We start from the raw sequence: 27,304 nt of genomic DNA, 5'->3' as shown, positions 1-27,304 counted from the left end.
GTACAAATACAATTTAGGGTTAGCATTCTAAACATGATGTGTATTTATACTACTGTGCTAGTGAATTCCCAAATCTTATCGGTCATAAACTCTGAGTGTCAATAGTGTCAGCTGTAATTCAAGGGTAATTCACAGGTTTATATTAATGTGCTTGTTCTAATACATCATCATTTGTACAGTAACAGCTAATTCACAAGGACTTGTATGGCAGATAATCTAAGGCTAATAATAAAGGGATTTAAAAATGTATTGAGGCATTTTTCTCGGTGGGGTTTTTATTTGAAGGTTTATGGAAGGAGTCAGTAGTGTCAGTGCTTTGTATGTGGATTCAGAATATTCCTGACAGAGGCCTTTTTGTATTTTCTGGTTTTTCTGTAACATAAGCTACGTTTACTTGTGTTATTAGCTTCAAGAAAGCGAAAAAAAAAAAAAAAAAGTGTATGGTGATGGAACAACTGTTTATAGCTGCTATAACAGGAACTAACTTGTCCCACAGACATGTCACAACATTGAATGACATGCTGTTCATTAATAAATTAAAAATTGTAATAGGCGAATTGTTGAGGTTTAAGAGGAATAAAACACTTCAGGATGTGTCTATATTGGAAAATAATCAACTGGTGGTAACAGCGTACATCACTCCACCCTGCTATTGATAATTTTCCTATAAAAGAATGTCCTGTCATTTTTTATTCTTTACATAATAAGTTACTTCCAAAAGCTGTTCCAGTAACACAGATGTTCAGAGTGGTGCGTTAAGAGGCGATTATATAGTAAAAACCTGAGACAGAGTGGGTTGGAAGGTGCTGTAGAGTGTTCTGGTTTCCACGTGTTCTGGAACAAGGCCTTGTGTCCTGAGAACATGCAGTGCGATCCGCTCATTCGGTGGGCCCAGGTGCTGGTGAATTTCTTTATTAGCCTCTACAGATATTTAAAAAAGTATTCATTAATAATTAATTCAAATAAATTAGAGAACTGAATACTTTGGAAGGTTTAGCACACCAGTTAATAATAAAATGTTTTTTTAAAAAAAAGTCACCAAAGTCAGAGAGCTGATATTCTCGCCCATTGAACGTTAAGGTGTTCCCGTTGTCCTCAGATCTAGGAGGAGACACTCCCTTCAGACGTGCAAGGTGCTGAAGAATCTGCGACGGCTTCAGCTGATCTCGCCACTGATTTGTCCCAGATCTATTCTCTCGGGAATAACATCTGCAGGTCAGACACTCATTCACATTGATGATTATTTTGATAACCAATTAAGCTTATCATTATTTTTCGTATGAATTGATTAGTTGGATTAATTTAAATGATATTAAATATTAAAACTCTGTATCCAAAAAAGCGTTTTCCCAGCATTTCAGTCCACTAATATTATTACAGAGCTCTTACATAGGCTTAATTAAATAACAGGTAATGAAATACAATGAAATATTACTGACATGTGTCAGACATTGTTACTGTTGTTATATGAGAATACTGTCAAATGCTTATGTCCAAGATTGTTTTCAATCAGACACTGTATGGTCATGGTATTCTGTACACTTTTACTGGTTCCATACACTTTTTTTTGCAACTAATAACAGGTCTTACTTATATTTCAAACCCTGATTTGTTCATTTCTGACCATCCATCCATTAACCCATCCATCTTCTGCACTGTTATAATACACAGGGTCGCTGGGATCCTGGAGCCTATCCCAGGGGACTAGGGGCACAAGGCGGGGGACACCTTGTACCCAAGGGCACAATGCTCACACATTCACACACTACGGACAATTTGGAAGTGCCAATCAGCCTACAACACGTCTTCGGATTCAGGGAGAAAACCAAAATACCGCAGGAAACCTCCGAAGCATGAGGAGCACATGCAAACTCCACGCACAAAGATTGGAGGTGGGAATCGAGCCCCCAACCCTGGAGGTCCGAGGCAAACATGCTAACCAGTAAGCCACCGTGCCTCCCCATTTCTGACCAGTCAAATTCAAAATAAAACCCGATATCTATATGCAGTGTGTGTCAGTATCTCAGTCAGTAAAATGGTAGTAGTATCTGCCCTGTTTGCACAAGGTGAATCATTTTTGGTGGTTGGAATTGATTCCAAGTCTTTGAGGCTGAATCACCATCGTTTTCACTTTATGGAGTCAGTGAATCACTTCTTTTTGGGATCGACTCACAGCACCTTTGATATGAGCCAAAAGTAGGATGGTGAATTGATTTAAGCAAGAAGCAGGATGGTGATTTTACACAAAATGTACAGTACATTAATAAAACCCTAACAATGTAGCGCTTATCAACAGTATAAAAAAAAAAAAAAGGTTTAACTATAAGCTAAGTGACGTAGTGCGTGCCACGGTGTGCGTTATAACGTAAACCAACTAATCCATAACAAAGTTTGTTGCCAGACACTTTCCTATTGAGTTTTTACAGCCTTATTTGAAATAACTTAAAGGTTTACGTATATGGTGTCTCACATGCAGTAAGTCTGCGGCAGACCACAGTAGGACCCGAAACGAGAAAGTAACCGGTTCTCCAGGTCAATCACCGTCTCTCCAACTTTCTCATCACGAGTAAGCAGGTCAAAGTCATAAATGGAGATCTTCAGGTCTTTGTCTTGAGGGAGGAAGCAGGACATCTCAAACATTCTGTTGATGAGAAAAAGAAAATGTGGTTAACTATAATGACATGGCGAACAAAGACATTAATGACTGTAATCCTTTAAAAAATAAATAAATAAATAAAATCACACTACCTTCCAAACACTGGGTTTAGGGTATTCGGTATGTAATTGTCCCTGTCATCCATAGTCTTCTTTCCCAAACTGATCTTAATGTATGGATCACACTACATAGAAAACAGTTTAAGTGACATTTAACAGAAGTGTATCATATAGAAATACAGTTTGTGATTTAGGTGAAATGCTGATGCTGTGTTAACGTGCACGACACTTACTAAACCGTTGTTGTCTTTGGGTTGCAGGTCAACTGCTCTGATCACATAGATCCTGACGATACACTCCTGAGGGCCGCTGTCAGGAAGCTCTCTGAACTGCTGTGGAGGTGAAGGTATGGCCGGGTCATCTGAAAGCGGGTAGAGCTTGAAGGATCCCTGAAAACAATTGGTCATACAAACATACAGTCATTTAAGAAAGTAAAAATGATTCTTCCTATAGTATACATTTTAATACTCTTTTAATGAATCCATTTAAAAAAATCTGTTCAGGAAAAACCACGCAGAACGTTTTTTTTTTTTTTTTTTTTTTTTTTTACCTTAAACTCCCCAACTACAGAGGGATCGTCCTCACCGGTGTCGCTCTTTCCACGGTAGAGTTTGAAGGTGGAACAGAAATCTGTTAGCCCCTTATAATCAGCCACATTTTCAAGTTCACAGTTGAACACCTGTAACAATATGCACAATTCAGCAACATTCAAAATGTGACATAAATATCTGTGCTTAATTTCGTTGACCAATTTTTAGCTTACGTAATATGTTTATATAGGCATATGAACATCTGAGCTGCATGTGAAACACCTTTACATGCCGTCTGAGACAATTCCATCTTACATAAAATATTTATCTGAGACACTCCTTTGACAAAGGTAAATATTTAACGTACAGTAACTAAAAGCTTACCTTCAGGGTGTCATATCCTTTCTGAAGGTATGGGCCACATTTCTCATGTTCTCCAATTGAAGCATAAAGCTTGCTCCACCAATCAATCATCTCTTTCTCCTGTAATACAATGTATTGCAAAAAAACAACAACAAGTTCAATGTTTCAATGTGCACTATGTTTGGAATACTGCGTATTATTCTAATACGTAATATGTAAAAAACAAAACAACAAAAACAACTTCACCTTCTCTTGCTGTCAGGTTTGATCCCAAGAACAGAAAAAGAAGATAATGTTAAACATTAAATGAGCCGAAAATATAATAATAGCAATAATGTTGAAAGCAGAGACTCTGTGTTAGTCAGGTTTAAACTAAATCAAGTCTAAATCACAGGAAGGTAAGCGATGAGCAAATGATACAGACTCATTGCTAATGCGTGGATTCAGCGATTTCTCCCCAATTTCCAAAGCAATGAATTTTGGAAAGAAGAACAATTAAGTGATTTTAGATTCTCATGAGGGATTTTCACAGTGACCATAACATTTCCCAGTTTGTTCAGGTCATTTATACCATACATACACGGAGTGGAAATGATGGGGCCATTTTGTCAAACGCTGTTGAGAAGCCGTGCATAAACTGAAAGTCACAATGCTGACAGTAAAAACACGCTCATAGACACGGATACAAAAGAGCCCTAAACATAATCCAGGTTAAGTAATGAGATTATGCCAAATACTCCACCTGTGTTTCGAGAAGAGGTCTTTCCTCTATGTTTATATGGAGCTCTTGAGGGGCGGCTGCCATTAAAGCCACTGTAGGAAAACCATATATGACAACTTCACAGCAACGTACTGTACAAAATCTACAACACACCTTTTCTCTTCACAATACAACGTCCTACAGAGACAATGTGGCTTTTAGAGGATTAATATATAGAAGATGGTACCTTTAGATGACATAGCCACTTCAGCCATGGTGCTATACGGGTCACATCTGTATTCCTCCAGTGAGTCAATGGTGCACTGGCCTACTACAGGCTTCCTCCCAAATGGCCTATGATCAATAACTTTCAGCACAATTGGAGGTGTGTACATCTCCTCTTTGGGCAAGAGCTTCAGGATGAGGTAACAGATGCCTTAGTTCATTAACATCCAAATCAGTTTGTTCTCAATAAAAACACAAAAACAGATCTTACCACTTTCAAAAGAAGAACATTTCCAGGAAAGTTGGGGCTCTTTTTCATGGTCTTGATGACTGCAGACTGAATCCTCTCACCTCCACACTCCACCACCAAGCTTGGGGAGGTCACAGGTGCCAACTGGTAGGGCTTCATGTTGCGCAAACCCCATGCCAGAATCTATACAAATCACATTAAAATGTAAATAAATAAATAAATAAATAAATAATAAAAAAAATTGACCAACAATTACAAAGTTTTCCATCAGTCCAAAACATACTGTCATGTCAAGCAAACCAGTGACTACATTTCCCATCCTGCACTGCGGCCTACAAACATTCCAAGGACTGCAATTCCAAGAACACTCATTCACTCTAATCACGCACACCTGCATCCAATCTCACACACAATCATACCACAGTTTAAAAGGACTTTCGAGGCTTTCATTCTTTGCGAAGTATTGAGTGTTATCACCATACCAAGCATTTGTACCCTGTTCCTCATTTTGTTTCATGTCCTTTGATCTTGTTCTCGAGCCTTGCCTTGCCTTGCCTTGCCTTGCCTCGCCTCGTTTATGCCTGTTTGCTGATTGCCTGACCCATTGCCTGTTTTTGACCACATTAATGTGCCTCGAAAGTCATTTTAAACTGTGGTGTGATTGTGTGTGAGAATGGATGCAGGTGTGTGTGATTAGAATGAATGAGTGTTCTGGGAATTGCAGTCCATGGCGGCCATGTTTGTAGGCCACAGTGCAGGATGGAAAAGGTAGTCACTGGTTTGATCTGACGTGACACATACTGTGGGTCCAGATGTGATTGCAACTGATTAGAGAGGAGAAACCATCTTTCATAATGTTATTCAGTTAACAGATATTGCTGCATATCTATGTTCAAAAGGATTTAAAGCTCAGTTTACCTCTATGGCAGAGAGCTGCACTACAGGACGAACCCCCTGAGGCACCATGTATAGCATGTCTCCTCTCTTTGATGGGGCAAGGGGAAGTTCAGTCTCATTTCCCTGAGGAAAACATCACAGACATATCAGATTACGACTACACAGAATTAGTATCAGTTCATGATCAGTGATACTTTCTTAGAAGGAATTAGATACCTTGTTCCTTAAAATGAGCTCTGCGGAAACCAGTATTTGTCCAGCAGGCACTTCCTTGTGCACGACAGGGCACCAGAGAAGCTTAGGAGATGCATCCATGGCTGGGTTCAGTTTCACTAATGGCAGGCAGATACTCCTACCCAACAGCTCGTCTTTGCCCTGGAACATGCATGATCACGTTGAAGTATCTCCAAATTATGTCAAAGTTACATCACAATACAGTAACTCCGCAGCTGGAATTAGTTGGGATTACACGTCTACACACTAGAGCTCACCATATTGAAGTATCAATATAGTCTGCAGCTATTAACCCCCATTGCTGTGAAACCACTAAATTAGTCATGATTTATAAGCAAAGTGAAATAAGTCATATAATTAGTTGAATGACGTTAAAGGGTCATGTGATTTCAATATAAATACATGTCTTTCTTGAAGGCCCCAGGTTTTGTTAGAGAACTGACCTAAAGAAACAGCATCACGAAGAACAAGTTCTGGAAAAGTATCACTCAGAGTTTGATTATCAAAAAATATCTAAAAATTTTGAACCTCACATAGAGCACAGTTAAACCCATTATTTAAAAAAAGTATAGAATAAGACACAGCCATGACAACTCATGTCAGTGACATCTAATTAGGGCAGTCAGAGAAACAACCAAGAGGCCATGGGTAACACTTAACATTTGGCTACCACCACCATGCTTCACTGTCTGGATGTTGTTCTTGAGGTGATGAGCAGTCATACAATGCAAGGCACTGTATGTCCAACGTATATACACCACCACTATACCATATATATATATATATAAGCTTATAAGCCCGTCGTAAAACCATAAACATTAGCATAAAATCTGTATTTTCATCTGTAATTTCCTCAGTACTTTTCAATAAGATTATATTAAACCTTAGAGCTTGACAAAATTATACCACAGCGCTGTTAAATTCTTGAATCTTATTGGTCAGAACATACAGCTAGCAGCCCTTACATCAGCTGCAATGCAAATCACAGATTCTAATATATTATCGTTTCTGGAGTAACAACTTACACAGCGACTTGTATGTCAGACACTTGACATAAATAGATTAAAACGCATGTAATTGTTCATATGGTTTAGTTTTGTCAGTCTCCAGGGTCAGTGCTAAAGCTGTAAATGTCAGCAGTAAAGCTGCTCCATTAAGTTTTCAGACACAGGTGATCTTCAGGACGGAGGGATTTGTGGTTTCTCGGGAACATGACAAGCTGTACCTTTTTGGCTTATTAACATAATGAGAGAGAGAAAGAGATACTGGTGAGGGAATGACTGTTCAGAGTTGTTTTAATGTATTTGATAACAGGAACTACTTTATCATTGATATGCCATTAAACGTATATTAAGTACAAGTATAAACAAAAAAGGTATGACTTGTCAGTTGTTAATCGATTTAAATGTAATCCTGTAAAGAGGAATAAAACACTTTGGGACATGCTGTTATTGGAAAATAATTGACCCCAACATTGATTATTTTCAGTATGATTTGTCGTTTATTCCTTACTTACTGGAGCAGTGGTGGCTCAGTGGTTAAAGGCTCTGCGTTACTGACCAGAATGTCAGGAGTTACTTGAGCAAGGCCCTTAACCCTCAACTGCTCAGTTGTATAAATGAGATTAATGTAAGTCGCTCTGGATAAGAGCATCTGCAAAATCCCATAAATGTAAAAAAATGTTTAAAACCTACAGCTTTTTAAAGTAGTTTAGGAAAAGGACAAACCACTTGGTCATTGTCGAATATCTCCAACACAACTTGAGGAGGGTTGCAGGCAATGGTTTGGGGATCCCCATAGATTTGCACTCTGTTGAAGATAAGAGTTTGATCCCAAGTTGGGTTCAAGGTGGACTTGACTGTTTCTGTGGTCTGGCTCATGTGCAAGAATGACACATGCACATATGGATCTGTAATCAAATCAATACAAAAAAAATCAAGGGCCATTACAAAACACAAGACTTACTTAACATAAAATCAACAACAACAACAAAAAAGTCAGATAGTGGTTCCCTAACCCGAGAAACTATCTTTGTCCAAGGCAAGCAGGTTTCTGGCCTGGTAAACGTAGACCCGTAGGTGGTATTCATAGGCTCCTGCAACAATAGAAGATTGGAAATGATTAACATACACATATGAATGGATGAATAAGAAAGACAATCTATTACCATTTACACAGCACAAAAATATTACTTAGAATAGTATTAAACTAAACAGAATAAATTACCTTGTTAAAATTGGGAATATCAATCTTTTTCATGAAAAGTAACTTAAGAGTTAACAGCATCTTACTTACGGTCAAAAGTACATGACACATTGGGTGTATTGGCTCCAAACAAGTTAGTGGCATCTGATTTCGAACCCTTCTCATCCCCCTTTCCTTCCATATCAATTCCCTGTAAAGTAAACCAAATACAAAACCCTAAGCCATAGAATAGTTATTATAAATGAATTAAATTCATGTATTTCTTCCAGGAACTTACACACTGTAAATTAGTGCTGACAGCTTCATTAAGTTTACTCACCAGTGCCCCCTCTAATTTAAAGATGGCTGACGCCCCGATGCTATCAGAAGGTCCCATCTTCCTTCTCCAGCGGCGTCGGCGGAACGTATCAGAGGAGCGCTCCTTTTGGTGGAACTTCCATCCAATAAGAGAAGAAAACTCCCAACCTTCTGGATCTCCTGTATCTTTCTTCTAGTAAGGAAAGGAACAACGTGGAAAGGAAACACAATAAACTGATGAGGTGAGCTCAAAATGTCAATCCATATTTAATAAGAATTTGTTATTGGGAAAATAATGTGATTAAAAAACTGACTAAATTGTATTTGAGTAGATAGCAGATATACCATACCTCAGTTGCTGAGGCATCACCAGCCACTTTTTTGCGCGGTCGGATTTTTCTTCTACGGCGGTGGATATGGTACATTTTCTCAGCTGCCACCCATGACCTAGGCTTATCATCAGGAGGAATCGTGATGCCATATTCCCAACCTTCAACCAAAAACACGTTCTCAATACAGACAAACTAGGCAGTTGTCTAGCATAATTAATTTTTTAAGCCCTATTGCGACAATGTACTGTATGTAAGGAGGTTAACCTCTCTCATCCACTGCCCTTTTCTCATCAAAGGTCCACTCATCCATCCATTTCCATCCACGTGGGCACTCTATCTCCTCTGGGGGACGAGCCTTCTCTCCATTCTGTAAGCAGTTACTATGCTCAGAATTCTCAAAAAAGTTTGTCAGGTCATTTATACATGTTATTTCTACATCAAAGCAATCCCTTGAAAGCATCCAACTATTAAAGTCTAAGGTACTGTATATTGTACGTGTACTGATATTCGTACCACATCTGTATACGGTTCTGACGCTGCTGCCCACTCTCCTCCAGGATAACGAGTCTGATTCTCGAATACTTCGTCCACAAACTCACTGTGTCCCGCATCAGCCTCCGTCAGCAAACTATCACACATATCACAATACAATTACAGTTAGCATACTAGTCAATAATTATGATATTATACACTGTACGCATAAAATCGAGCTAAGCATCAAGCTAATCTTTGTACCTTTTCTCTGGATCCACGAACCAGTCACCATCCCACTGCCAACCTCCAGGGGGCATAAAATACTCCTGCTTTAGTTTCACTTTGCCAGTTACGTCAGAGAACTTAGGGCGATTCAGCAGACCCGAAGTACCCCATTTGCCCAACAATTTCGCCTGGTTCTCATACTGTCAAAAAGAAAAAATATTTTTTTCCTAATCTATCATTTCTCCAGCAACTGAAGAGCGAACGTGATTGGGTAGATGATATATATAATGTAAATATAAATGGATTTACCAGTTCTGCAAAAACAGTGAATGTGCCCTCAGCATAAGCATTGAACTTTTTCTCGACTGCAACTAATCCCAGCCACATATTCACCCGTATTTGAGCAGGGATCTTGGAACCCTTGTTTTTATCCATTGGGTACTGCAGAAGAAGACAGTTAGCTTTTCAGGACATAGTGTTATACTGAGTCAAGTTCTAGCCAGTGCTATTAGTACATAGTACACAAGTAGTGGAAATGCTCAATATTATTACTTTAGCAGAAGTGGTCTAATAGTAAAATAGTACCTTTAGAAAGATGGTCTGGGTTTTTCCACAGAACTGGCCACACGCCTCCTCGCTCTGCACTGAATACAGAACTTTATGAGCTGGAATGCGACTGTAGGCCACCCGTTTCTCTCCTCTCAACATCCAGATAATCACATCAGGCATGCTGTTCTGGGGCTGTAGAGAACATATCAAACTCATAAGATTGAAAATATGAACTGCAAATACAAATCACATTCTAATGATGCTGTAGAATTAGAGCAGGAGAGTGAGTTGTGTGAAACTTAAAATGAAACATAAAAAGGAAATAGCTGTTTAACAGGCTCTGAAAAAGTAACCACCTCCTCAGCCAGTTGTTTAAGTTTGTCCAGCCAGCTGTCAATAGTGGCCACACTCTCTGTAATGTTATCACTCTCCTGTAACATGTACTGAGCTGCGGTCAGGATGCTCTTGAAGGTGCTGTCTCGTAGCTTCTTAATCTGGATGTCCAGGGCTGTGAGGTTAGCCACACCCTCCAGGTCTGGGAGTTTACAGCTAAGGGGAATGATTTTGGATTTAGAAATACTGATGAAACACTGATGGCAAACCTTCATATCAGCCAATCTTTACATGATGATATTGATACTACATGTGTAAATAAACTCTAATACTTAAAGCATAATGCTGTAAAATGTGCATCAAGAAATAAAAATAGCCTCACCTGCTAATGTCCTCCATGAGTTGGCTTAAAAGCTTGTTCCAAATCTCAAACAGTTTTGTGTCTGAGACCTTAGCCAGTACTGCAGTTTTCAGCTCGGTGATGTTATCTTCCTGGAATTAGTGAGCAGGTTATGGCAAACAGTTTACAACTCCAGTTAATCTCAGAGAGAATTAAGTTATCTGAATTTTTAAGAGTGCAGAATTAATTGTTTAAATGTCTGTAACCAGTCAACAATATACATACCAAACGGTTTGCAATGTGGAGAATGATGTTAACAACATCTAAGCGATGACTGATATCCTCCCAAAATGACATCACGGCAACAACAGGCTTTGTGTCAGCCCAGGGCAAGTAGTAGTAGTGATTACCTATAAAGCCAGAATGGAGAGAATCATTAAGATGGAGCCAACCTGATTTTGCAATATACTCAGTATACTCCAAAACCACCATTCAACAGTAGACTCATTATACACCCTGATTCCAAAGTATACTTTCAATATACCCTAAAAACCAAACTGACTCAACAGTATCCTCTCAATATACTCTGAAACCAAACTGATTACACAATATGCTCTCAGGATAACCCGAAAAAATCCTGATTCCTCAGTATACTCTCAGTATACCACAAAACAACCCTGATTCCACAGTATCCTCTCAATAGCTAACAACCAAACTGATTCTACAGTATACTCTCAATATACTTCTAAAAACCAAACGGATTCCACGGTATGCTCTCATTATACCACAAAACAACCCTGATTCTACAGTATCCTCTCAATATACTCTAAAAACCAAACTGATTGCACAATATGCTCTCAGGATAACCTGAAAAAACCCTGATTCCACAGTATGCTCTCAATATACTCTAAAAATCAAACTGGTTCCACAGTATACTCTCAATATACTCTAAAAATCAAACTGGTTCCAAGTACACTGTCAGTATACCACACAACAACCCCGATTCCACAGTATGCTGACAGTATACCACAAAACAACCTTAAATTTACAGTATAACTTCAACATACTCTGAAAACAAACTGATTCCACAATATGCCTCAGTATACCCCAGATCCATGATTCCAGAGAACACTCTGAAACCAAACTAATTCGACAGTATGAACTTAGTTTTCTCTGAAACCACAGTGATTATGCTCCCAATACACTATGGAACCAAACCAGTTCTACAATATACTGTCACTACACTGCAAATTTGCCATGACTCCGCAGTATACTCTCAGTATACTCCAAACCACCTTGATTTCACAGTATACTCTCATTATAAATTAAAATCACTCTGATTTCACAGAATGCTCTCAGTATACTCCAAAGCACACCAATGCACTTAAGTATGTTAATATTATATTCTAAAACATTTCAATTCTGCAGTACATTTAGTATACCCTGTAGGATACTTAGATACCGTCTTGATTCCTCTGTACAGTACTCAATACAATAGTTTCACTCAAAACCAAGTCAAGTGGCTTTATTGCCAGGTCTGATTCTTTAGTGGATCATTCTATTTATGGTCTTTACCATCAAACATGGCACAGCTGTATTGAGTGGTTGAAGCGAGAGGTTTGCATGTAGAGTCCAGCTTGTTGCCATAGTTCCCAATGCTAACTTCAAACTGAATAGGCTCCCCGGGCTCTTGAATCATAGTGGCACTGTGGAACACAGCACACAGGCAGTACTTCCTCCTTCGTTGGTATTTCTGTAAAATCAATTTATGAATTAAAATGACATGCAAACGCGACATGCAAAACAAAAGGCCAGAGATCACTAGTATCACAAATGCTCAATTGATGTAACTACCTGAGCAACCAAGATGTCATCATTCGGTATGGCCTCCACTTCCTTATCTGCCTTTCCCTCAAGTTTCGTGGAAAGCTCGATGAGTACTCGTCCTCTGTAGGCAGCCCCTTCACCCTTTGAGAAACATTTGAGGATATTGTTTAATGAAATATAAGTTGTCACTTGTGAAAAGCTGATAGGAAATCTTGAATAATTATCATCAAATGCAACTTTAAATCATTAGTTTATTTAACAAATGTTCAGTTGTATTGAGTATATTAAGTGTAAAATGTTTTTTCTGATGACAACATTCTCAGAAAAGCTGTCAATATCAACAAGAACTTGCCTTTCCAAAGTTAAGGTCTTCATAAGGATCAATTAATCCTGTAAACTCCCTTGGGCCGCCATAAAAGTTAATGTAGCTTGGGCCAAATGCAGGCAGAAAACCAACCCCAGACTCCCCAGTTTCTCCTGTGAGAAAGGCAGATCTGTTATTTACATATGGCTTTCTTAAAATCATGACAGGGTGAGCTGAGCTATTGCATTCCAGAGAAGGGTATCTACTGTAGACTGAGATGTTAGAGAGATGACAACATTGTTGTAGATATAGCACGGTTTAAGCACACTGTTAATGCTAAAGCCATTCCAGAGGTTTATAAGCGTTACACGTGTTAGTTGATTGAGGTATGCTGTATAAAGATTAAGGATGCTATATCTACATTGACAATACCGATTAGATACACAATACAAAACTACTTAAATGTCATACACTGTGAATAACAGTATTTTCACAACTCACTTATCGATACAGTGTATCTGTCAAGATGCATTATAGAAGAAGAAAGGCAACAAAAGACATTCCATGTTTCATTCCATTCCATACAACAAAAGAAGGTTTAAATATATAAGCCCATGCACTACTGGTAATTTGCTTAATAGAGCAAGTAATATACGATTACTTGCAACCCTTTCTTCAGGGTATATGACATAACATTATATCGTTAAGTATGCGGCATAGTTATAGAATATTACTAACGAACACTAAACAAGCAAGCAAAGAAACAGTGACTGACAAATCTGGGCGGTTTTTTAGGTTTTTTTTTATTGCGCTTGTAACTACTGACCAGCATGCACAGTGCTATGAAAATACTGAAAGGAGGTGAACCTATTTAACCTGTATATCCTGGAAACCCATTTCCTGGATCCTCGTCTAGTACAGCAGAACAAAAAAAATAGGAAAGACATTTAAAAAGGAAACACCAGAACAACCCATTTCATTACAGTGCAGTACCCCAACTAAGTGCTGGTGTATACTGTAACACTGAGATGTAATGCTATAATTCAGACTACACCCTAAATGCCATACCTTCGACTTCACCACCAGAGGACGCTATTGATGTCAGGTTCAAGTACGTAGTGCCTATGGCATCATTTCTCGTGAGGCGATCCCTAAAGAGGGGGAAGGGATTGAGAGACTCAGTGAGTTAAAATGAGTTAGCATGTGAGTCGATATGCGTGGCAGTCACAGCCCAGCACTGGATCTCCTCAGATTTTCCACAGTTCCCTCAGTGGGCTTTAGCAGAGGAATGCACTGAGGGAGAGGGAGGGAAAACACCACACTGACTCATACAGTCTGCCGGGATCCACCCAGCTTTCACAATCTCCCATTACAAAGTCCTGTTTAGTTCGCGACAGTCTCCCAAAGCAACACTACAAGCATGCTTCATTTTCTCGTCTCCTCTACAGGTTTGCCTCAGAGTCACCAGCCAAGAAAGTGTTAAAGGAACTCACCAATCGAATACAGTCAGTTTGATCCGTTCACACATAGACGGAAACTACAGATGGGGAAAATATTTCCATTAAGAGATATATATATATATATATATATATATATATATATATATATATATATATATATATATACACATAAAATAATCATACACAAAGAAATCGCAAAGCTGCCCATCATTATTACCTTAACCTGAAGATTAAGCAGTTCATTCCATTCAGGGTTTGCATTCTTCTCAATTATTTTTGTGCACAGCTATGGAGAAAAACAAAAAGCATAACTCAAAGATACATTACACCCAAAGTTTTCTCAGTTGAGAGTAAAATTCCTGACGATGCTATACCTTCTTCCCAGCGAACCAGGCCTCGATGAATGGATCGACTAGATTCTTTTTATTGCTTTCTCCTCCAAATGCCTCTTTCAAAGACTGAGAGATGGAGTCATCCACTGAAAGTGTAGAACATTATCAGTAAACTGTGTTAGGGATGTTACAAAAATCTAATAGGACTGATATGAGTGAAAGAATGTGGTTCCGTTCCTGTATACAGCAAGATATACAGTACAAAAACACTCTTTTACTAACAGTGCTACATGAAATGGGGGTAGGGCTGCAGGATAAAGGCTATAATAATAATCTTGATTATATCACAACACTGTTGAAATCTCAATTATGATTGGCCAGAAGGTGTTGATTAAGTTTCTATAATAGCATGGCTCAGCTACATGGCAAATCACAGGTCTATACTAATATGTTTGTGCAGTGATATATTAATACACTTTAACATGTTATCATTTCTATAGTACCAACTTACACGCTCCACATAAATGAATTTTTAAAAAACATTTAAATGTAATTATGGTGATATGGTGAAGGAAAATAAATAAATAAATACATACATACATAAATAAATAAGACCTCATCCTTTAGGACATAAAAATTTGCAATTGATGGTCCCCCGAGGTTGAGGGATGGTCTCATTAATGAGCTTCGTAATCACTTTCCCTCAATTTATTCCCAGGTTAGGAACCTTGGTATCATCCTTTACGGATCAATTTACAGATCAATTACGGATTATTCCCAAACTTAAAACATTTTTATCTTTCCGAAATTGGAAAAGGATATCCATGCTTTTATCACATTGCGCTTAGATTATTGTAATTCATTGTACTTGGGTCTTCCTCAGTCGTCTCTTGCTCGTCTCCACATGGTTCAATATGCAGCTGCAAGGCTGTTGACCAGTGCAAAGAAATATGATCATGTGACCCCAATTTTAGCATCGCTCCATTGGCTCCCAGTACATTTTCGGATCCAGTTTAAGATTTTGTTGTTTGTTTATAAAACTCTTAATGATCAAGCTCCATCTTATCTCAAAGATATTCTTACACCATATTCATCTTGCAGATTTTTAAGATCTTCTGATAGGTTTCTTCTGTAAGTCCCTCGATCCCGTTTAAAAACTAAGGGGGATAGAGATTTTTCAGTCACTGCCCCTCGTTTATGGAATCAATTGCCAGTGGATATCCGCGTTGCACCTTCTATTATTATTTTTAAAAGGTGGCTGAAAGCATATCTCTTCTCCCAGGCGTTTTCATCTATTTTTTACTATTGGCTATTATCTGTCTCTATTTGGTTTTATTCTGTTTACTATTAAACATTTTCTTACTCTGTTCAGCACTTTAGTCAGCTTTGTTCTGTTTCAATGTACTATATAAATAAAATTTACTTACTTACTGTCACGATCTCACCAGCAGATGGCGCTGCGGCGGTGATGTGCACGGACAGTTGGAGGGTATTTCCAGGCCATGTTCTAGTTTCCTGACCTACGGGGAGGTCTCAGCTCAGTGGCGACCTCGGGGTCCCAGCCCGAGGTCAACGTGGCGACCTCGGGGTCCCCGCCCGAGGTCAACGTGGTGACCTCGGGGCCCCAGCCCGAGGTCAATGTGGCGACCTCGGGGTCCCAGCCTGAGGTCAACGAGGCAACCTCGGAGACCCCGCCTGAGGTCAACATGGTGACCTCAGAGCTCCAGCAGGAGACCTACGGGGAGGTCTCAGCTCCGGAGATCCAGCCCAAGGTCAACGTGACGACCTCGGGTCCCTGCCCGAGGTCAACGTGGCGACCTCGGGGTCCCAGCCTGAGGTCAACGTAGCGACCTCGGGGTCCCCGCCGAGGTCAACGAGGCGACCTCGGGGTCCCCGCCCGAGGTCAACGTGGTGACCTCGGGGTCCCAGCCCGAGGTCAACGTGGCGACCTCGGGGTCCTTGCCGAGGTCTACGTGGCGACCTCAGGGTCCCTGCCCGAGGTCAATGTGGCGACCTCGGGGCGCCAGCCCGAGGTCAACGTGGCGACCTCGGGGTCCCAGCCCAAGGTCAACGAGGCGACCTCGGAGCCTCTGCCTGAGGTCAACATCACGACCTCGGAGCTCCAGCTGGAAACCCGCGCGGAGGTCGCAGCTGCTGAGGAACCCGCCCTGCTGTCTTGTCCAGAGGAGGAAGCTGTCCCACTGTCCTGTCCAGAGGACGTCTCTCTGCATTCCAGCCCCGCAGAAGACATCTCTCCACATTCCAGCACCGCAGAGGACTTCTCTCTGCGTTCCAGCCCCGCAGAGGACGTCTCTCTGCGTTCCAGCCACGCAGAGGACATCTCGCCACGTTCCAGCCCCGCAGAGGACGTATTGCCGTGTTCCAGCCCCACAGAGGACATTGCCCGGAGCTCCAGCCCCGTGGTAGACATCGCCCCGTGCCCCAGCCCCACTGGGGTTGGGCTCCGCCTGTCTGCTGCCCGGCGGAGGCTGCTCTGTTTCCTGATGCAGCAAAAGACAGGTTACCCAGGGGACCAGGACAGCCTTTGGAGGGGGGGTTCTATCACGATCTCGCCAGCAGATGGCGCTGCGGCGGCGATGTGCGCGGAGAGCCGGAGGGCGCGCATGCACGAACCAGAGCGAGCACATGCTCACGAGTTACATAGGAACCACGGAGACTTTGTTTACAATGGACATGTGCGTTTGTTTCTGTTTTGTCTATTCCTTGTTTAGTTATTGGTGGATATGCGAGGGCGCGTCTCAATTGTTACCAGCTGTCAGCATTTAAGGTAAATGACATTAGTTATTTAAAGCCCTCGCCTTGCTGCGCACTTCGCACAGGATTAGACGTAAAGGAGTTACATGTGTAATGGTGCCACGCGGTAATGTTTCCATGCCCTGCTCTGATTTCATGTTTCACGCCTCGGTTCTAGTTAAATGAGTAAAGGTTTAAATGGTAGTTGTGCCACGCGGTAGCGTTTCCATGTCTTATGCAAGTTTCTTGTTTCATGCCTTAGTTCTAGTTAAATGATAGATGAGTAAATGTTTATATGTGTAATTGTGCTAAGCGGTAGTATTTCCAGGCCATGTTCTAGTTTCCTGTTCAAGTTTTATGTTTAGACCTTGTTTCCCGTTTTCTTGTACGTCGACTTTAGTTGTAAATAAAGACTTTGACCTGCACTTGCTTCCTGTATAGTCTCATTTCGTAACACTTACTTACTTACCTACTTTCTGTGAGATGTTTATTTAGCATTTTTGGAAGGAGTCTCCAGTGTCCTCTCCAGGAGGTAAAGCTGTAACCTTTTTTGAAGCTAGTGCCGAAACAACTGTTTATAACTATTATAACATAAGCAATAACAGGAACTACACTGTCACATGGACATTCCACAAAAAATAATAATAATTAATTAAAAAAATTCACTATAGACAGATTAAAAAGTATGACCTTATTCTTTAGTACATAAAAATTTGCAATTGATGGCAAATTGCTGCTGTAAAACATTTTTCCCAGTGTGCTGCTATTGGAAAATAATCAACATTACGTGATTGTTTTTCTATAACAGCACACATTTTGTGTTCTATTCTTTACTTATTCTGCTAAAACAGGACTAAAACAAATGGCTGTATAATGTAAGGCTTCAAACATGGTCATGAACCAGGTATGCTCCAGATGTTCTCCATTACACACATTACAGCACTGCATGATGTACAGAAATATTAGTTGATATAATGGTGTGTTGTGAGATTCTGGCTTACTTTGGGGGACATCCTCGGCACGAAACACCTTGAGCTGCAGTGTAACCCATCTCAGTGCGACTCCAGCTGGCAGCAGAAGATTACTCTCGACATCATCATTATCACTGTCTCGCTCCCTCTTCTCCACCTGTCCAATTAGGCAGGAATACTAGTCAGTTTTTTCCCACTCAGGAGGCCTACTGAACACCTTGTTACTGTGGTACCCTCCATTATTTTGTCAATTATAGTGCTTTTCCTTAAAACAATAATGAGGACATGCAGACATAATCAGACAAGAGTACCGGAGGATCATCCCCGGTCCCCACGATGAACATGCTGACTTTCAGGTAGCCCTTTGCTCCAGAGCTCGAGTCATCGGGGTCATTTAAAAGCAGCCATTTCCTCATGACACAGTGAGCTACAGCCAACAGTAAAAAGCACACACAATGTCACTGTTCCGTTAAAGTGAACATTAGCAATAATATGTCAATCAAGCCGCAGTGGGGAATTTCAAAAACATACCTGGTTCGTCGTAGATGTAGCCGACATCAATCTGAGACATTAAGGAGAATAAAACAAATGAATTTTAACGTCATGAATCCCATAGTGCAATTCACTCTTTTACACTACTGGATGTAGAGAATATATAGAGTACCTTAAATTCTCCCATAAGACTGTCAGACCTCAGTGATGAAGAGTTGTACACCTGTAGCAGAAGTGAACAACTTCTTCATATAGTTTAGAGAATGATTTATCTCTCCATTTTTGAATACACTTAAGACAACATACAACATACTGTATAATGTCATTAAAATACTCAAAAGCAAATTTGAAGCAAATAAAAATATCAAGTAAAATATACAATGATTAGGCTAGTGTTGACAATAAATTACATTCTGTGCCAAAAAAATGAGACGATTTGATGACACTCAAAGAAGTTCTGAATTCTGCCGAGGTCCTTTTTGGCTAAAAGCTTGTACTACAATACAGATAGAGGTAAACATATAATAGTGGTTTTAAAGGCAACACAACAATATAATAAACTTTGATTGAACCTGATATGATATTTTCATGCCAGCACATTCCTATGCGAATCGTTTGTACTAACCCGAATGCTGACATGTTGATCAAAAAGGTCTGATGGCAGCATGTGGACATTGTAGAAGAACATCTGCAAAAAGTTATGATAAAATAATTATTTATTTACGCAGCGCATTGACAAAGAGTGGAGTTTACTTGAGTGTTTATGTACATCCTAGCAACATCGATCTTGTCAGTAAAGATTTACGTTGGTACCTCATCAAAGAAGGGGTTATTTCCTCTTTTGATGCGAGTTCTGTGGGTCTCTCCACACACGTTTATTTTCACAACAGGCTTTATGTTGTTTCCAGGCAACTGGCGACCCTCGATGATCCGGACCCGGATCTTGATCATGGAAGAAAAATCTGGTTTTTAGCAGTACTAAAGTTAAATGGCACTGATTTAAGAATAAAGTCCTTTCTTATGCAAGGTATGGAAGTCACTGTACCTGGAAGTCCTGCGGTTTGTTGGATAAAGGCCGCTGTTTTCTGGTCCTCCGTTGAGAATTTTGGCCCGGCTGAGCAGAAGATGGTAAACCCCCCGTATCAGTGGCATCTTCATCTCCATCAGCCCCACCTGCTCAAGAGAAAAAAACATACATTTTTTAGATTACATTAATGTTAAAATTTAAAATTCAATTGTTGCCGTTTGGCAACAACGTGCAATGGTGGAAACTATCATCCAGTCAAGCGTGCTTCCTGACCCACGCTTGTTCTTGACTACGTTTTTGCCTATTGATTTAGATTTGTCTGCCTGTCTCTTTTAATAAAGCTTTTAACTGCACTTGCATCCATCTCCATCCCACTGTACTTCAACATGGAAAAGCAGAGGAGTGGTGGCACCAGGATAACCATGCCAGCACTTAACTCCATCCTTTTTTCTCAGTGGACTTCCCTGATTACCCCTGAACCATATGATGGATTTTCTGTGTATTTGGAAAGTTATCTCGTATTGTGGCAATTTTATTTTGCAAGCTTGGTGAACCACAAGAGTGAGGAGAAGCAGTGTCTGAGGTTCATGTTGTCCTGGCTCACTGGCCCAGCTCGCCGGTGGGCGGAGCTCCCTATTGCCACGAGATTCAATGGCCTTAGGAGCAAAGTCCAGTTTGTTGGAGTCTTAGTTAAAGTGTCCAGAGTTCAAACCCGACCTAAGAAAATTTTTGGGGAGGGCCAGCCTGACGGACAAACCCACTTGGCCGTTCACCATGTACTAGGAGAGAGAGCCAGAGGCCGACAGGGTGGCCTCCACAGCCAGGATCCAGACCGAGCCAACAGGGTGACCTCCACAGCCAAGCTCCCGTCAGAAGCCGATGTGGTGGCCTCATCTCCAGAGCTCCAGCCTGAGACCCATGAGGTGGTCTCCACTGGCAAGCTCCAGCCAGAGGTCAATATGTCAACCTCATCTCCAGACCTCCAGCCTGAGACCAACAAGGTGGTATCCCCTGCAGAGCTCCAGCCGGAGGTCAACGTGGTGACCTCATCTCCAGCTGGAGCTCTGCAAGGGCAGACAAGACGGCCCATCAAGCCATGTTCCAGTCAGAGGCCCACAAGATGGCCCACCAGGCTAGGTTCCAATCAGAGGCCCACGAGATGGCCCACCAGGCCAGGTTCCAATCAGAGGCCCACGAGATGGCCCACCAGGCCATGTTCCAGTCAGAGGCCCACGAGATGGCCCACCAGGCCATGTTCAAGTCAGAGGACCACGAGATGGCCCACCAGGTCATGTTCAAGTCAGAGGCCCACGAGATGGCCCACCAGGCCATGTTCCAGTCAGAGGCCCACGAGACAGCCCACCAAGCTTTACTCACACCTGAGCCTGACAGCACAGCTTCCTAAGACAAGTTCTCACCTAAGAACTGCAGCAATCATGTCCTAGCCCAGCCACCTGACCCCAATGTGCCTGTCGCCAACTCACCACCTGCTTTCCACCTGTATGTCCATTACTAAGACAATGCCTGCCTTGGGACTATAAGTTTAGTGTGAACAGTTTGCCCAGAGGGCCAGGACCACCAGGGGAGAGTGTTTTTGGGTGCTTCGGGATTGCGCACTTCCGGGTTGTCATACTTTGTTTACTTTTGAACACGTGTGTTTTGTTATGTTTTATGTCATGTCTCCACCCCTGTCTTGTTATTGGTTTTCTCCTTCACGTATCATCATTATTCACAGCTGTTTATGTTTTACCTTTGATTTTGTTGTATATTTACACCCTCGTGTGTCTATTCTGGGTGACGTATTGTGCGCTTCTGTGTTTTGCTATACCAAGCCTTTCCTTGTCCTTGCTTTAGGTTTTTGATCCTACCCTCATTTCCTCGTTTCTCGTCTACACTCAGTTTATGCCCGTTTGTAGATCACCTGACCCACGCTTGACTATGTTTTTGCTTATTGATTTGGATTTGTCTGCCTGTCTCTTTAAAAAACTTTCTCTTTAACTTGCATCCGTCTCCATCCCACATTACATGACAGTCAAAAATAACACAAAATCTATTGAGTTTTTTTTGCCACCTAGTAAGCATGTAAAAGGTATATCTTTTAGAAAGGAATTACAGCTGTAAAAATAATGTGGATGGATTTACTCACTCAAAGTAAATGCACAATTCGATCAAAACATCTTTTAAATTCATTCTCTTGAATTCCTAATTGTCTCTATTGAAGCATAAAATCTAGAAAATAAGGCACAAACGAAAAATGTCTGAAATTACAACAGTTTTTCTTACTTTGAACGTAAAAAAAAAAAAGTAAATATACTATTAGAGAAGCCTAGTGTCTTTTTTGCTATGTAGGCCTGTTTCAATTCATGAATGCACATACCACACTTCTGTTATGGCATGTTGTTGCTATGACAACAATTACATTTGACCATTTAACAGAATACTCAAAATGTATACTCATATACTCAAAGGGCAAACAGCACTTCCTGTGAAATGGCATGTGAAATGGCATTTTTTTGTTATTTCAAGGCTAAAAGTCCCCCATTTCCAGTTACATAGGAAAATAATAGTTGTCAACAAATTGGAGGAACATTCATTGTTGCCACATGGCAAAACCATGCAGCAAAGGGTTAATCATTGCCTAATCAAAACACAATCCAAACTACTATGCATTATTGAAACCGACATGGCACTAATGTCAAATCCACAATGTCAGCTGATAAAGAAATAATGGAAACTTGTTCAGCAGAACAGGGGTGTTAGCTGAACTGCTGAGATTCTTCTCCATAAAAAAACTTTTTAAAACGTACTTCCAAATAGACTGTTTGCATGAATCTTTTTCTTGCTTATAAAAGCTAATTGAAAATCGGACAAAAAGTTGTATTTATCATAAAACTTGCCTCGGGTATTATCACTGTTTGCAGGACGACCAGACAGATAAAATATAAAACTTCTGGCGATCTAACGTGAGACTAGGCTAGTTTGGTGTCGCTAGCCAAGGAGAGGCACAACTAAGCTATCGCTGTATGGGTTTCGCTGCTACAGTGTCATGAAAAGTACTTTATCTTTCCTTATGCTCTACTCATTTCATCTTCATGTAACTTATACCTATTCACGAACTCATATTCATAAACTCATAAATATACTCACAAAATCATAAATACACACCATGTTTTCCTGCTCAGAATGAGAGGATGTTACTGTTTCAGTTTCAACCCATTTACTGGTAAATAAATAAATAAATAATCAGCATTTTTACATTTTATCCATTTTTTCCCCACACTGGCTGTGAGCTTGTGTTTGGCAGAATTGAGAGATGTCAGCCAATAGAACATGAGTGTTTCTACGTATTTTCCTGTAAACCCTGTCTGATTGGTCTAACCTCCGTTCACTGAAGATATAAAATTACAGGCTATCTTCTTTTACTGATATTCAGTTATGTAGTGACAAACCGCTCCAAGTGGAGAATTATTCGGGATCGAAATAAAAGCCAGGTTATGCCCCTGCAGTAGACTAAGACTAGGGTAATGTCACTGTCTCAGTGGTGTGTGGCCAATGTTCTGCTTCACCACAATTCGAATCACACGGACCCAATTACCGGATAACCAGTTTTCTGTTTTCATTTAGCACTGTATACCGCCTTTATGTTTACTCTACGGTAGCTTGTTCTTGTTTGCATTCATAGTGTTTTCTTCGTAACGTGCCTTTGTGCTTCACTGCACTTGTAACCTTTTTTTTTTTTTTGGTGTATATTAAGATCTCTTGTGTGTTTGTGTTATCTAACTGAAGTTTCCAATTACCACTATTTACATGTTACCTTGTAAATAGTAATAAAGTCATGTTGGTTTTTTTTTAAAAAAAAGGTACAGAAAATATGAAACAATCATCAGGTTCAATTAAAACCAAATGACTATTTAACTAATAGGTAGCAATTAAGTTTTCTGCCTGTACACCTACAATTTTTATTTGATGTAAATTTCAAAAGTCTTCAAAAAGTGAAGGAAAGCAGTGGGTATACAAGATGTAGGTGTCCCAGTTAGACAAAAACCACAGAAACAACAACAAACAACAACAAAAAAGAGTTATTTTAGGAGTTTTCTACAAATGGCTGAAGGATCCAATTTAAATCTCCTTCTTTCTGTCAAAACTACACTAGAAGGTTCACATGAGGTTCGTGAGCTAATATTAGCACGAGATTTTTAAATGACCAGAACATAAAATGTAGACCTTAGTAAACAATATGTTGGTAATATGATATTGGGTTTTATCCAATGAATGGATGATACCATTACAATGTTTGAAAACTAGTTCAACAGCATTCCACCGAGAACAGAAGCTGCTTTGGGAAAAAAAAGCAGTCCAGCATCCTACCTATCTAAATTTTTGTTGCTTTAGTGTGTATCAGTAACAATTCCTAGAAGGACAAAAACAAATTCCAGACAGAGTGACCTAACACATACCTGCATTCCCTGCCACACCACCATCATGTTGATCATTTGTGTTCGGAGGAGCGTTAGCTGGCGGTTCATAACCAATGACGAGATCGATCGTGGCCTACATTTAGAGAGATTGGCTTTAAAGATTAAGAACATTAGGCTTGCTTTCTCTCATGTGCTTTATGAAATGAAATCTACGTTGATAACGCGTAGAACGTTTATGAACATGGCAAGTAAGGTAAACTATAAGTGGAAAGCTGTTTTAATCTTTTTTACACGTTAAAAATGAAGGTAAACACAATAAAAATGAAAAAGTTAGAGCACTTACTCCAATATTTTGCCCACTGTCATTGACTAAAGCCAAATTCTTTGAAGGGATTGACTTCACTTGACCACTTGCTAGGTCTTTTAAGTAGACTTTTGCAGAGCCAATAAACCTGTAACAAAAGGTGAGATCAAATTTTGCAGTGATTGTGTCGGCTAACAAATCATGACGATGAACGCAAAACTGTTAAAACTTTAATATCAGAGTGAGACAAATTAAAACCATAATTGTATTTATTTACATTGTTTATTGCAATTAGGTGCCACAAAAGTGTATCAGGTTGAACCCTTTCTCACAATACACTGGCCTTCCATACTTATCAGACATTTTCAATCAATGTAAATAAAAGAATTATTTTATCAAATTAAAGTCTGCAAGTCTGTTATAAGATTAGTCAGGACACTGTTGGGTTTCTGTATGTAGAGTATCGTGACTGTTTAGCAGCTGGTGAGCAGGGTGATGGGAAAAGAGGATTGTGAGCCCCCTGCTGGGCAAACAATTCATATACCTCTTTACAATAACCTTGGTATAGAGATAAAACGGACAGCACTACTGAAACTTTTTTGATAGCTAAACACTGCCACAGTAAAATTATAACATTTAAACCTGGTAGGCTACTTTCATATGAGCCATTAACCACTACTCTGGAGTGTGACATAAGAAATAAATTCAATGCTGAACATAGGCACCCCCAAAACAGACTGAAATTCCATTTTTTGGCCTCTGGTAAAAGTAGAATGGGCTACCGAGAACAATGGACCACGTGTTTACTAGGGAAACATTAATTGTTTCTCAAATTTGTCACACTTTTAAGGTTATCATTTGACTGAGCCTTGGGATTTGAGGCAGCACCGCCTGATAAGACCAAGGCACTGTGTTAATGATGTAGAGGGGAAATGCCTAGCATTCTGCTGAAAGCTCCGGACACAGAGGCCAAGGCAAACTGAGATTTGCACTGTCTGCACTTCATAAAAATCAGGAATTAGAGAATGACTTTCACAAGAGCAAAGCTGAGTTTAACTGAAGCCTGACTACCATAAAAAAGAAGCTTTGTGTGTTTTGTGACATGTCAGGCAAAGAGGAAACCTCCTCCCAGTGCAAATATTCATCTAGCTCACTAAAGACATACAGGCTTTGCCAGCCCATCATCACCAGTATTTCAAAGCTTAACCGGTGAGAGAATGTTTGCCGTGGAACTTTATGTGCATACTGGGAGTGCTTCATCTACAAACACTGACTTATTCGTAACATACATGATGTGGATATTAACATGCTAGAATTCCTTAAGCACACATTTTAATTAATTGTTAGTCATGGTTTGGCTAATATTAATTCAACTCCATTGGTGTGTGTTTTGTTGGTTTGAAACTTAAAGAGGCAGTGAAGAATGTTATGTCTCTCTTGTGTAGAGCACTTGTAATGTTAATGTTAATGTTATGCTATACTAGCCTAGGTAATATTATTTCCAGTGTATGATAATTGAAATAATTGGAATTGGAATTTTCTAATAGTCCATCCATTGTGGGGGAGCCTGGAGCTTATCCCAGGGAACTCGAGACACAAGGCGGGGTACACCCTGGATGGGATGCCAACCCATCACAGGGCAACAATCGCATACGTTCACCCACTACAGACAATTTGGAAATGCCAATCAGCCTACAATGCGTGTCTTTGGACTGGGAGAGGAAACCAGAATACCAAGAGGAAACTCCTGAAACACAGGGAGATCATGCAAGCTACACCCACACAGGGCGGAGGTGGGATTTGAACCCCCAACCCTGATGGCATCACTCTAACATCTCCTGTAGGTGTTCAACTGCGTTGAGATCTAGTGATTGTGAAGGCCGTGGTATATAATTGACATCGTTTTCAGAGTCAACAAATCATTCAGCGGGCCCTCGTGCATGGTGGATGGGGGCGGAGTTTCTTGGAAGCGAAACCAGTCAGAACAACTTCATATTGATTTGCAGTGATGCTTCACTCTAACGAGACAAGTGGAGACAAACCATACAATCCAAATAAATGCCCCTGACAGCATAATGGAGCCACCAGTACAGATAAGGAAATATTCTATGGTCTTCTCATAACCAAACATGCAGTGGTATGCTTAAAAGTATGATTTTGGATCAATACGGTATACACACAGTGATGATCAATCTTTATATGACAATAAAACAGAAGCATATAGTTTGCTACATATAGTCTCAGTCTAAACCCCAGCAACCAATGAGCTACTGTATATCAGTGTGTGCGAAAGCCTTGACTGCACCCTCAAACACAAACACTCCATATCAATTATTTTCCTGGTCACGTGCTCATTTTTCAGTCACTGATCCTGAGGCAATTCCTGGTTGCTTATTCTGCCAAACTGTCCATCACAATTTTTTTCTGGAGGCAAACCTGTTAATGCAAATATGTTCACACCACAGTGTTTATTCATTTTCTGAAACAGCAGCATCCACAATGGTGCCATCTATTCAAAGAATAACAAGTTTAAATTCATGCATTTACTGTATATTACTACTTTTTTTTTTTATAATTACTATAGTAAAGGTTAATTACCAGGGACTTATATGGCAGATGCTCCACATAATCTAAGACTAATAATAATTTTTTTTTTTTTTTTTAATGCTGTTATTCAACAAAGTAAAATGTATAAGCACTGATATGGCAAAGCTTTTTATAAGGACATGTTTACTTAATATTCGTA

At 40.2% G+C, this 27,304-nt stretch overlaps 1 protein-coding gene across 2 annotated transcripts in view; it reads right to left on the bottom strand.

Moving 5' to 3' along the window:
* Window positions 1–27,304, bottom strand: part of myof (myoferlin) — a 39,665-nt gene that overhangs the window by 3,507 nt on the left and 8,854 nt on the right. Inside the window, exons 4-46 of one of the 2 annotated variants that reach the window (XM_017483944.3) lie at window positions 24,598–24,706; window positions 24,294–24,387; window positions 19,855–19,982; window positions 19,623–19,751; window positions 19,435–19,497; window positions 18,982–19,032; window positions 18,849–18,879; window positions 18,629–18,744; window positions 18,348–18,474; window positions 14,635–14,738; window positions 14,478–14,546; window positions 14,294–14,337; window positions 13,869–13,951; window positions 13,677–13,712; window positions 12,849–12,973; window positions 12,524–12,637; window positions 12,245–12,422; window positions 10,955–11,079; window positions 10,712–10,821; window positions 10,353–10,545; window positions 10,033–10,188; window positions 9,757–9,888; window positions 9,484–9,647; window positions 9,262–9,376; window positions 9,013–9,115; window positions 8,767–8,906; window positions 8,439–8,609; window positions 8,210–8,309; window positions 7,932–8,009; window positions 7,642–7,823; window positions 5,897–6,055; window positions 5,702–5,803; window positions 4,805–4,966; window positions 4,556–4,721; window positions 4,351–4,421; window positions 3,855–3,863; window positions 3,630–3,728; window positions 3,266–3,394; window positions 2,949–3,104; window positions 2,749–2,840; window positions 2,471–2,641; window positions 1,040–1,188; window positions 782–921 (exon numbers count right to left, since the gene is read on the bottom strand). In XM_017483944.3, coding sequence (XP_017339433.1) covers window positions 782–921; window positions 1,040–1,188; window positions 2,471–2,641; window positions 2,749–2,840; window positions 2,949–3,104; window positions 3,266–3,394; window positions 3,630–3,728; window positions 3,855–3,863; window positions 4,351–4,421; window positions 4,556–4,721; window positions 4,805–4,966; window positions 5,702–5,803; window positions 5,897–6,055; window positions 7,642–7,823; window positions 7,932–8,009; window positions 8,210–8,309; window positions 8,439–8,609; window positions 8,767–8,906; window positions 9,013–9,115; window positions 9,262–9,376; window positions 9,484–9,647; window positions 9,757–9,888; window positions 10,033–10,188; window positions 10,353–10,545; window positions 10,712–10,821; window positions 10,955–11,079; window positions 12,245–12,422; window positions 12,524–12,637; window positions 12,849–12,973; window positions 13,677–13,712; window positions 13,869–13,951; window positions 14,294–14,337; window positions 14,478–14,546; window positions 14,635–14,738; window positions 18,348–18,474; window positions 18,629–18,744; window positions 18,849–18,879; window positions 18,982–19,032; window positions 19,435–19,497; window positions 19,623–19,751; window positions 19,855–19,982; window positions 24,294–24,387; window positions 24,598–24,706 — 4,975 coding nt within the window. The remainder of the gene's footprint in view (window positions 1–781; window positions 922–1,039; window positions 1,189–2,470; window positions 2,642–2,748; window positions 2,841–2,948; window positions 3,105–3,265; window positions 3,395–3,629; window positions 3,729–3,854; window positions 3,864–4,350; window positions 4,422–4,555; window positions 4,722–4,804; window positions 4,967–5,701; window positions 5,804–5,896; window positions 6,056–7,641; window positions 7,824–7,931; window positions 8,010–8,209; window positions 8,310–8,438; window positions 8,610–8,766; window positions 8,907–9,012; window positions 9,116–9,261; window positions 9,377–9,483; window positions 9,648–9,756; window positions 9,889–10,032; window positions 10,189–10,352; window positions 10,546–10,711; window positions 10,822–10,954; window positions 11,080–12,244; window positions 12,423–12,523; window positions 12,638–12,848; window positions 12,974–13,676; window positions 13,713–13,868; window positions 13,952–14,293; window positions 14,338–14,477; window positions 14,547–14,634; window positions 14,739–18,347; window positions 18,475–18,628; window positions 18,745–18,848; window positions 18,880–18,981; window positions 19,033–19,434; window positions 19,498–19,622; window positions 19,752–19,854; window positions 19,983–24,293; window positions 24,388–24,597; window positions 24,707–27,304) is intronic. The other variant, XM_017483945.3, reaches the window with a different exon arrangement.

This window comes from Ictalurus punctatus, chromosome 13 (assembly GCF_001660625.3).
Source record: "Ictalurus punctatus breed USDA103 chromosome 13, Coco_2.0, whole genome shotgun sequence".
NCBI lineage: Eukaryota > Metazoa > Chordata > Actinopteri > Siluriformes > Ictaluridae > Ictalurus > Ictalurus punctatus.
Note: the sequence above shows the minus strand (reverse complement) of the source record. Positions and strands in the feature narration are given on the sequence as shown.